General features: G+C 43.0%; 1 protein-coding gene across 1 annotated transcript; it reads left to right on the forward strand.

The window, feature by feature from the left end:
• The first annotated feature begins 208 nt into the window (after window positions 1-208).
• On the forward strand, window positions 209-11,481 carry NDUFAF4 (NADH:ubiquinone oxidoreductase complex assembly factor 4). The gene is made up of 3 exons (XM_077303825.1): window positions 209-419; window positions 5,727-5,824; window positions 7,753-11,481. The coding sequence occupies exons 1-3, from the start codon at window positions 296-298 to the stop codon at window positions 8,044-8,046; spliced, it is 516 nt and encodes a 171-aa protein (XP_077159940.1). The 5' UTR covers window positions 209-295; the 3' UTR covers window positions 8,047-11,481.
• The last annotated feature ends 540 nt before the right edge of the window (window positions 11,482-12,021 follow it).

A 12,021-nucleotide genomic window follows, 5' to 3' on the forward strand; every position in this document is an offset into this window, starting at 1 on the left:
GTTAGTGATGCCAGGGTCTTCTTCCAAGGAAGCACGGCCATGTTGGTCCCGCGGAAAACCCCCACCCCAGCGAGCAAAAGGAAGCGGGCAGCGCGGACTGTGACTGGCCCTGCAAGGCATGCGAACGAAGGGCGCCTCGAGGCCACATTCCGCGGCAGTGGCGAGCGTTGGTTTGCGCCCTCCAGCCCACCAGGCGGCGTTGTCCCGCCGTTCAGGGCCGAGGAGGAGGCGTGCGGGCGGGCGGGCGCAAGTGCCGCTGGGCCGGAGCTCTTGGAAGCGGGGCCGGCGTGCGGGGATGATGGGCGGCCAGGTGACCCGCGCGTTGAGGAACTTCAACCTGGAGAACCGAGCCTTCCGGGAGATCGGCAAAGCCAAGCCCTTGGCCGCCCCGCGACACCCCGCCGCGGCCACGCCAGACTGTGAGTTTGGCCCTGGCGGAGTGGCAGCCCTTGCCCTCCGCCCGGGATGGGTCCAGCCTGCGCACCGGGGCGGAGGGGACTGCGGGCCGTGCGGCATTAAAGCCGCCCCTCGGCCGGCCGCAGCGCTTGGAAGCGGCGCGCTTTGCCCTTCCCGAGGCAGGACGCTCTTGCGGGGCGCGTGCCGGGCTTTGCCGGGCGCGTGCGTGACGTCATCGGTGTGCCGCGCTTTGCGGGCTGGGGGTTGTAGTTTGCGCTGCGACTTCAGGGGAGATCCGTTGTTGGGGCAGAAAGGCGAGGGGCGGATTTGATGGCTTCCTCGTGCCCTCAGTTATTCCCGCCTAGTTTGGAACAGCGTTGCCTTTTCCGTTCTTGCCTCCTTTCGAGTAGTGTTTGCGATCAGTGTGTTTGGGAGGAGAGTATTTTCAGAAGACACGGTGTAGAAGTGCCTACTGGATATGTTTGACATAAGTATGACTTGTGCTTCACCTGGTGAAAGGTAAGAATGCCAGGTGTGCTACCTTGCATAGCCAGGAAGACTTGAGAAGGGGTGGCTGGTCTTGTGAAGAAGAAGCCACAAGGCAAGGCTAGGAATGTAAAATCCTATTGGGAAACTTGGAGGATATTTAAAACTATAAAAATTTCTTCAAGTATATTAGAAGCGGAAACCCAGCCAGGGACCATTGGATGACCAAGCAGTAAAAGGATAACAGAGAAATAGCAAAGAAGCTGAATGCATTTTTTTTTTGCCTCTATCTTCACTGTGGGAAGTTGCTTGCTGATTTCAGGAGGGATGTCAGAAGAGCTGAGACAGACTGAGGTGACAAGAGAGGAAGTCTTGTGATTGATGGACAAATTAAAAATTGGTAGATCACCTGGCCCAGATAGCATACATCCAAGAGTTCTGAAAGCACTAAAATGTGAATGTGTGCATCTTTTGACAAAAATAGTAGATCTAGCTCAAAAATTTGCTTCTATTCTCAAGGTCTGGAAGGTAGCTAAAGTAATCCCAATTTTTAAAAAAGGTTTTGGAGGGACTCTGGGAAATTACAGGTCAGTCCGTCTAATGTCAATACTGGGTAAGCTGGTGGAATTCACCATTAAAGATATAATTAGTAGGTACACTGATGAACAAAAGCTATTGTGGAAGAATAGATATTATCTCACTAACTCTTTTGATGTCTTTGAGGAGATGAACCAACATATGGCCATGGCGTGAACCAGTAGATATATACCTAGACTTCCTGATAGATTTTGATAAAGTTCCTCATCCAAGGTTTCTAAGTAAAGTCAGCAGTCATAGGAAAAGAGGATGAGTCCTCTAGCACAGTGGTCCCCAACCTTTTTATCACCTGGGACCACTCAACACAACAATTTTACTGAGGCCCGGTGGGGGGGGGTAGTTTACTCCTCTACTCTCAACCACTGCCCTAACGCTCTCTGATCACTATGGTAATGTTTAAACATCCCTTCAAAATAAGATACAGACACGCCACAACAATGAACATAAGGAACATTTTATTTTCATGGAAATTTTAACTCATGACAATGACAAATCAATGGGAACCCTAAGCTTGTTTCTCTGCAACGAGATAGTCCCATCTGGGAGTGATGGGAGACAATGACACCCGAAGTGTGTTGTAAAGGCCCGGGGGAGGGGGATGAAGTAAAGTGCCGGGGGGGAGAGAAGGCGTCCTTCGCGGCCCACTTCCAATTAGTCAACGGACCACATGTGGTCCGCGGGCCAAAGGTTGGGGATCGCTAGTCTAGTGGATTAAAAACTGATTAATGAACATGGAAGCAAAGAGTGAGTATACATGAGTGCCTTTCACAGTGGAAAGTGCTAAGCAGTGGGGTACCGCAGGGCACAGTACTAGATCTGATGCTTTTTAACTTGTTCCTTAATGATTTGGAGTTGGGAGTAAGCAATGAAGTGAGTAAGTTTGCAGATAACATTAAGTTGTCCATGGTGGTGAGAACCAGGGAGGAATGTGGGGTGCTCCAGAGAGATATGTCAAGGTAAGATGAGTGGCAAATGAGATTCAACATGAGCAAGTACAAAGTAAGGCATATTGGAGCCAAAAAACCTAACTATAAATATATGTATTTATGAGGTCCAAACTGGTGATAACTGACCATGGAGCAATAAAAAAGCAAATGGTATGCTGGGGATTATTAAGGAGGAGATTGGAAAAAAATCAGCTGGTATCATAATGCCCTTGTATGAGTCTGTGGTGCAGCCTCATTTGGAATATTGTGTACATTTCTGATCACCACTCCTCAAAAAAGATATGGTAGCATTGGAAAAGTGCAGAAAAGGGCAATTAAAATAATCAAGGGGTGGAATACCTTCCCTATGAAGAAAGATTAAAAATCGTAGGGCTTTTTAGCATGGAGAAATGACAGTTGAGGGGTGATATGATAGAGCAGTGGTTCTCAACCTGGGGGGTTGGGACCCCTTTGGGGGTTGAACGACCCTTTCGCAGGGTTTGTGGCAGGTCAAACAGCTTGGCCAGGGGGGGGGGGACGCAATTTACACAACAGGCTTGCGGGGTGGATCAAGATAGAGCGTTCGTCTGTCTGGAGCAGCGGAAAAGAGTGAGATCAGCATGGTGGGACAAGAGGCAGAACTGAACTGAGAAACTCCGGAAAAAAGAACAATTTATATACACGCCATTGGTCAATTTCGGTTTAATTTCTGTGAAAGAACACTTGCATAATTTTATGGTTGGGGGTCACCACAACATGAGGAACTGTATTAAAGGGTCACGGCATTAGGAAAGTTGAGAACTACTGTGATAGAGGCTTACAACAATATGTATGGGATGAGAAGGTAGAGAAAGAAGTACTTTACTTTCCTTCTCACCATACAAGCACTTGTAGGTACTCAATAAAACTGATGAGCAGTAAGCTTAGAACAGATGAAAGGAAGTGCTTTGGAAGTACCAAAAGAAGTGCTGGCAGCTACAAGCATAGACAGCTTTAAGAAGGGATTGGATAAACATCTTGATCTATAAGTAGCTGTTAGCACCAAGGTTTAGATGGAACACTATGTCTAGGATCAAGATGCTTAGTATTGGTGCTTAGGGGCAACATTGGGAGGGCTTCTAGAGTTCTGGCCTTACTGGTGGACTTCCTTGATGGCACCTGGGTTTTGGCCACTGAGTGACAGAGAATGTTGGGCTGGATGGGCCATTGGCCTGATCCAACATGGTTTCTCCTATGTTCTTATGTATACTTATGTGCTATATTTTAACTTCCAGCAGTTGACTGTCATGTTTATTATTCATTTAGCATTTAGGATTGCCATTCAAAAGGGGGGGCAGAGTTCTTCTGGAATTACAGTTGTGGTTGTGGTTTATTGAATTACCTTAAGTTATATTTTTAACTGTACTGTTAGCCACCCCAAGTGAGGGGCAGAATATAAATTAAATAAATAATAATTGATCTCCAGTTTACAATAATCAGCTCTTCTCAAGGAAATAGCAGTGTTGGAGAACAAATTCAGTGGCATTACATTCCACCTGAGCCCCTCCCCTGCAGTGGCTTCTGCAGGCACTACCTTGAAATGTCAAGGAATTTCCCAAACCAGCAATTTCAGTGTTCCAAGTAGATCAAGTTTATTATCTTTTAATTCTTACAGCAGTCCTGTATGGTATTATTACGGCCCCAGTTTGCAGTTGAGGGGCTTTTATGAAGTAACACTGATATATGTATCTGACTTGGGAAAGGTTTGTTTTAATTTTTAACAATTTTATACTTGCATTTCTCCCCAGTGGGGAGCCAAAGCAGCTTATATCATTCTTATCTCCTCAATTTCATCCTTACAGCAATCCTGTGAGGTAAGTTTAGCCTTAGAGTGTGTGACAGGCCCAACATCATGAGGGAAGCTTCCATGACCTAATGGAGATTCAGGTCTATAGTCCAGTCCAGGGGTAGTCAAACTGCGGCCTTCCAGATGTCTATGGACTACAATTCCCAGGAGCCCCCTGCCAGCGAATGCTGGTGGGGGGCTCCTGGGAATTGTAGTCCATGGACATCTGGAGGGCCGCAGTTTGACTACCCCTGGTCCAGTCTTTAATGTTGGCTCTCACAAGAAATAGTTCCTTCTGGCCCTGTATCTAAAAAGAGCCAATGTTGCATAATGGTGAAAATATTGAAACTGGACCCCTCTCAATGTAGTTTATTTCACAGAATTGCTGTAACTAAGGATAAAATAAAGAAAGGGGAATCATTTTTGCCACTTAGAAGTCTCTAGAGGAGATGTAGAATAAATATGTACTAGAAAATCAGTGCAACCCTAAAATAATTTTTCTGGGTGTAAGCCCTACTGAGAAGACTTCAGTAGGATCCTGGATAGCCTTGCTGAGCATTGCTCAAGATTGGCTGGCCTAAGGCCACTTAACTGGGTGCAGAAAAGATATTTGAGCTAGACATCTTGTGGACTACCATTCCTTCTTTTAGCCACTATTCTAAAACATTTATTTATTTTAAATATAGTTCTTTGAGGCTTTATAAACCTTTTACTAAGGTGACCCTCTGATGGATTCACATATAGTTCCATCTTTGACCAGGAAAGAAAGTTGCCATAGCTTCTGCTTTATGGGTTTAACTATTACTAGCTAGTGTTCTCCAGTACTACCAAATGTTGTTTTATCCATTTCTGAGAATGTGACCTAGAATAGCGGTCCCCAACCTTTCTCAGGGCAGGGACTGCCTCCGGAGTGAGGGGAGAGCCGATGGCCCGGGTGCTGCGAAAACGCACACGCGCAGTCGCCGCACATGCGTGTTTTTGCCACCAAGTGGCGCTAACGCGCATGTGCAGCAACTGTGCGCATGCGCGTTTGCGTCACCGCCGTGCCGGCGGCTGCGCCTACCTCTTCCCTTCCTTCTTGCTCCTGGCGGGGGGAGGCAGGCGTGGCTGCAGCCGGCCCAGTACTGTGGCCTTTGCGGCCCGCCACTGGGCCGCGGACCGGGGGTTGATGACTCCTGACCTAGAACATTCTGGAGCTCTTTTCTCTAGACACTAATTCTGGACCATGTGAACTGTTAGTTAAACTCACTGAAGTGCTTTGATGAAATAGAGGAAAACTACTCCCAAAATGCTTTCCTTCAAGCATAGCAAATATTGATTTAAGGTGTACGTGTATGCTGGATTATACAAATCATTTGTATGAATACATACATATTTTAATATGAATATGTTGAATGATACTGAGTGACTTCTGTACAGAATTGTATTACATTATTTCTGCAAGGTGGGAGTTTAGACAACTTGTTGGCTTATGAGGTCAATCTCTCATTCCTCAGACACTGACCTAACCCAAGAAGAAATTAAGAAGAAAGATGAAGATCTTCATGCATTATTAAAAGAGGTTTATGTTGTTTCCAGAGACCCACCTCCAATTGTAAGTTTGTTTTCTTGGATTACACACTTGCTAGTTTACTTCATTAGATAGAAGATGATAGTTAAAATGTTAGGTTCTACCATGACAGGTATAATATTAGGTAACATTAAGCTGTGCATGTTATTTAGCATCATGTAGTTTTTAAAACTACATGTGCTGATATTATTCCTCATTTATAGGTGCATGTTATCACCAGGGTTTGTTTGTTTTTTGCAAGTTTGCCTTGAGAGCTCTATTTAGCTTCTAAATGCAAAGGTCCCTTTTATTTTATTCATTTTATACTCAGTTTTTATCCTGAATGGGGACCTAAAGCAGGTTAACCTCTACACCACACCAAGACTTGGCTTCTTTCACAAATATCCTTAATGGTTCCCTACTCTTCTTGGAGCGTTCAGTTGACTAGACTTCCTACTTTTTGTTTTGGTGCACCTTTTCAGCAGCTTGTAAAAGACTCTTGCATTCCCAAAATAAAGCAGAGTCTAAATATTGTTTTATATTCTCTGTATATATCTTGGGATGGAGAATCGTGTGCTGTTTCCATGGTGATGAGATATTCTGGGCTTGCTACATACCAGGATTTCTGGTGAATTGATATGAGATCACTTGGGAATGTAATCCTATGCATATCAAGTAGGAATAGAAACCATTGAAGTCAAGGCTGACTTGACATTTGATTTCTTCTGAGCAGGTCACACAGTGGGATAAGAGAACTTTATGGCTTTTTATCATCTAATATAGGCTGGGAAAACATTACCTGTGTCTATAGACAAGATATTCTCATGGTCTTGAAGTTCCAAAGAAATGTAGAAATATGCCTTGCCATGTGTCTCTTGGATCTTGGTCAAATCCCAATCCTTAGCCATTCTTGTCATAGACCAAAAGTGGCCTAAGTGCATTCTGTTAGTTGCCATGCGTTGATGTTCTCTCCTACCCTTCACTTTCACTGACTTCCTTAAATAAGACAACAGTACATAATGTGTGAGATATGGAAATTCGGTATCTGGTAAGATCAGGGTACAAAGATCAGGCATGTCCTTATTGGCCCTTAACATTGTTTGCAAAGCCAGTTTTGCTGTCTCAAAAAAACAAAATCGTAGTATATATTAAATGTATTTATCGTTTGCCAACAAGCTGATCTGCAGATATTCTGTGAAGAAGTTCCTGCTGGCAGCAAGATATAAAAAGCTGGAAAGGTGGTAGGCAGGAATAATCAAGGTTACAGTGAGGATATACCTTGCGTTTACTATGAGCTGTTTCATTTTCCTAGTTATCTACAAAAAAGCCATGCTCAGATACTGTACATTCATTGTCACGGAATTTTTTAGATTCCAGGTTCCTCTGGGAAAGAATCTTTTTGCTTTGTTTGTTACTGTTGAAGTATGTTAATAATAAATAGTTGAAGTTTTTAAGGAATAATGGGGTCAGGTGGGAACTGCTTCCTGATTTAAATCCCTCCCCTCTACAATGTTATAAATTACTTGCACGGACCAGTTTCTCATCTTAATTTCACATTTTTTTTCTCTTTAATGGACACTAAACTGCCTCAAAATCCTCTGCTTACAGAACAGTAATGAGCATCCTCAGGCAGTATATGATGAAAGGCCTAAGGCCTTTGATGCCAGCCAGAGAGTAGACTGTACTGACCTTGCTAGGCAGATGGTCTGACTCAGTATAAGGCAGCTTCGGGGATTCCTGTAATTGTAGATGAGACACGAAAAGGCTCTGAATGTTCACACATTTGAATGTTAACACATTCAAGTTCACGCGTGTAAAATAGCCCAGTGTCTTGCGAGAGCAATATGCTATAGATCAGGAGACAGTTTATGGTGGTTCTTTATTTTCCAGTACAGAAATATTAACTAGCATATAACTTAGGACATTTTGTGCCCTGAGGTATAACCATCCTTTTAAATTTCCCCCTGCTCTAGGTAACAGACAGCGAAGGAAGCTTCCCACCTAATAAAAAGGAGCGCCGCCTTGCCAAAATTGGCCAGCTTGGCCAGCTAGATGTTAAGACTATTCCCAAAGGCAAAATCTCAGTAATTGAAGCCTTGACTCTTCTCAGTAATCATCATCGTTCTCCAGATGAATGGACTGCAGAGAAAATAGCAAATGAATACAGCCTAGAACTGAAGGATGTGACTGCCCTCTTAGCATACTTCATCCCCTTTACTGTGGAAATCTTTCCTCCTCGAGGCAAAAAAGCCATACAGGATAGATAAAAAATGTCTGCCAAATTGTGATGGATGTGCAAACTGCTGTTTATTTTATTGTCCTTTTTCTGTCCTAAAAACTGAAAATGCATCTTATCTAGGTGGAGTCTGCAGTCTCTCTTTCACTTTTATAACCCATTCTGGGCATTAACAATATGACACAGAAGCAAACCATGGCAAAATTTGTGAAGAAATCCCAAATGACAGCTGTCTGAAAGTAATTTGTTATGAATCAAGCCAAAGTTCCTTATCATCATGCCTACTGTAGCATCCTTCTGAAAATAGTTATAATTAAAGCAAAGCAGAATTGTACTTTTTTCTTTTAAGAGATGAGGATGTATGTGTGCATGTTCAGTCCTTGCATCTGATAAACAAGGGCACCAAAGAACAAGTGGGGAAAATTTAGTTAGGTTTGACCTTTTACTTTTGACATAGTCATTGATGAGTTAAAAACACAAAGCTGGTATTGGAGCCAAATGCAGTCATTTCGTTGACTTACTGGATGTAGCACTGGGTCTTTGACAGCGATTTCTGGCTTTTGTGTTTGGCTCAAAAAGTTTATTGGCAACCTGCCCCATAAAGAACTAGTTCACTGCTGTCTTACTCAACTTCTCAATGAGGATCCTGTGTTTTATTCTTGATCAGAAATACATATCTGTTCAAATGAGACTTTTTGGTTCAACACTGAGGTCTTTCAATGCTCATTTTGCGTGGTTAGGAAGGATATACATCACAAAAATTGTCATAGAAATTACAGTCTTTTTCAGATGACCTCCTTAGGAAAGGGCTTCTGAAAATTTAAGAATTAGGACATCAAATGAGACAACTTGCCATGTAGAGGTAAGAAATGCAGCAGTTGTTGAAATTGTCTTCTACCAGAAACTTAAAGGCATGTAAGCCTTGTCTTCCTTCCCATCTGATCATTTTAGGGTTGACTGGGATGTTACAAAGTCCATATGATGGACACATGGCTACCATAAAGACTCTAGATCATGTGTACACCCATTTCTTGGGTCTTCAGGGGCACAATTGGAATCAGGACCACAGTACAGGAGGAGAAGAGGTTTAAGCTTTCCCCTGCTCTCAGCACACATGAGCACACATCTGATGAAAGTTCACTTGTGTACTACTTGGACTTTGTGACTTGTGAATCAGCTCTTTATTTTGTGATCACGGGACATGGCTGCAAATAGATAGACATTACAGTGCATGTATGTGTGAAAGAAATAGTTCTGTTGCACTGTAGGTTAGTTTATCAAAAATGTAACAATAAATCTACATTTGGTTTTTGTTGTCATAAGGGAAATATGCTGTAGAACTGACAATAAAATGTAGGCCAGTTTATGCAAACGGGATCAGTCTTGAAATGTATTTGGGCATTTACTGTGTACAATTAGGCACATGCATTCTCTAGATGTGTGCCAATGCACAAGTCCTGGTCTTTGAATGTTGACAAAACTGGCCTAAGAAATGTCTGCCTTTCCCCCTGTTCTCAACTGCAGTGTAGCTACTTTGGACTAACATATGGAATTAAGGCCAAGGCCTTCCGTGATGCTTCCTGTTAGCACTGGTGTTCAGCTTGCTATCTCTGTATATGGAGATTCCCTTTATTCACCATTGGTAAAAGCCATTGATGTACCCCTGTTCCATAAATCTGTCTGACTTACTCTTAAAACCATCTGTGTTTGTGACTATCTGGAAAGTCAATTTAATTACTCATTGAGTAAAGAAGTACTTCCATTTGTATGACATGTACTTATTGCCCATCATGTTCTGGAGTACTCCTGAGTTTTGGTAGTTTGGGAGAAGGAGGGAAGCTTTCTGTTTGTACTTTCTCCATCTAATGCATACTTTTATAAACTTCAGCAACATCCTTCCTTGGTTGCCTTTTTTCTAAACTGAAAATTCCCAAACTCTTTAACCTTCCTTCATAGGAAAGCTGTTCCAGCATCTTAATCATCTTGATTAAGTGAAACGGAATATACAAAGAACCTTTAAGGCCTTATGCAGGTTGGGACCCACATACTTGAGAGACCGCCTATCGCCCTATGCCCCCTGCAGGGCCTTACGCTCTGCGGGTGAAAATTTACTGGTCATTCTCGGCCCCAGGGAAGCGTGCCTAGCCTCAACCAGGGCCAGAGCCTTTTCAGTCCTGGCCCCAACCTGGTGGAATGAGCTCCCGGGTGAACTGCAGGCCCTGTGGGAACTGTCGACATTCTGCAGAGCCTCCAAAACGGAGTTCTTCCGCCAGGTCTATAGTTGAGGCTGGGGTCAGCGAGGTAGATCAGTGCCCCCCCCCGTCAACCTCCTTCCTCACCCCTCTTGTAGTAGGGGTTGGGTGGGAGGTTTTCCACCATGTTGGGGTTTTTTATGTCTTTTAGTGGGGGGTTTAAGTGAGGTTTTTATAAGACTCTGTAACCTGCTATGAGCCGTTTCGGAAGTGGCGGGGAATAACTCTAATAATAATAATAATAACCCAGTTGGAACTGAAAACAGAATGAGGTTTATTAAACAACAGCATCAAAATGTTAAAGTATGCAGATCTGTCTCAAAGAATTATTCCAAGGACCCACCGTATAAGAAATTATCCCACTCAGACAAAAATGGGGAAAGGAAGCTTCCAGCCTTAAAATCCAGTGAAGACCTGAGGAAGATTCAAAGAGTAGGGTGGATTTGGTTTATTTTGCATGTATTAAAAGGTAAAGGTATCCCCTGTGCAAGCACTGAGTCATGTCTGACCCTTGGGGTGACGCCCTCTAGCGTTTTCATGGCAGACTCAATACGGGGTGGTTTGCCAGTGCCTTCCCCAGTCATGACCGTTTACCCCCCAGCAAGCTGGGTACTCATTTTACCGACCTCGGAAGGATGGAAGGCTGAGTCAACCTTGAGCCGGCTGCTGGGATCGAACTCCCAACCTCATGGGCAAAGCTTTCAGGCAGCTGCCTTACCACTCTGCGCCACAAGAGGCTCTATTTGCATGTATTAGGTAGGGACAAAGTATCTTTCAAGACACAGGTGGCTTCAAAGCAATCAAAAAACAATGCAAAAGACAGGGCATAGAATGTAATGGTGCTTTTCTTGGGTTGAAAACAAAAAGAGGCAAGAGTGCCAGCCAGAAAATCAGTTTTTTTCCCTCATGTTCACTTATCACTCTCTCATCCCCTCTTCTTGTCTGTGTACCCTTCCCTTTAACTAGAAATCCCAGTTTGCTTACCTGAAGAAGTGAGCTGTGACTCAGAAAAGCTTCTATTGAAATAAATGTCTGTCTTTAAGGTGCCACTGTACTTTTGTTTTACAATTTTGACCTGCCTTCACATATGTACTAGCTAGAATTTTCAAGCAGCTTGAGGGAAGGAGACCATTATCTGATAAGTGCACATTTTTTATCAGCTTCATTTCCATTGATCTTGTTACCCTAGACAATAAGTTTTAAAACGTCTTTGATTATCTGGCTGCTTTATGTACTTACTACTGAATCATTCTGTGTGTCCATAATTAGACCCCTGAAGAAGACTCAATTTGAGTCAGAACGCATTCAGTCTGAAGTTTACTATTGTATAGAGCATATTGTATTTTTCTAAGAATTGCCTATGGACTTTGCGTATATTTAAGTTGCACACAGTTTATACAGTTTATATAGTTTACAGGTATCCGACCTTTAGGGTCCAAACCGTTTTTCAGTTAGCTTTTTTGTTCTTGTCTTTATTTCCTAACAGCCCTTATTTCCTAAACTAAACAGGAACAACATAGGTTCTTGGAAAATAGCCAGCGATGTCATGGAGTAGCTTTTTTTTTTTTAATTTAACATTACTATCAAATCTTGATTAATTCATTTCATGGGATAATAGTTAAATGGCAGAATTCATTTTTAACAAGAGTTACAGTTCATCTTGTAATAAAATGCTTTTCTTTGGCACCACAAAACTAATCATTGATTGTAGCAGAGATACCTAATAACAATTAAGTATGATCAGCTTAATTGGT

This window comes from Paroedura picta, chromosome 1 (assembly GCF_049243985.1).
Source record: "Paroedura picta isolate Pp20150507F chromosome 1, Ppicta_v3.0, whole genome shotgun sequence".
Lineage (NCBI taxonomy): Eukaryota > Metazoa > Chordata > Lepidosauria > Squamata > Gekkonidae > Paroedura > Paroedura picta.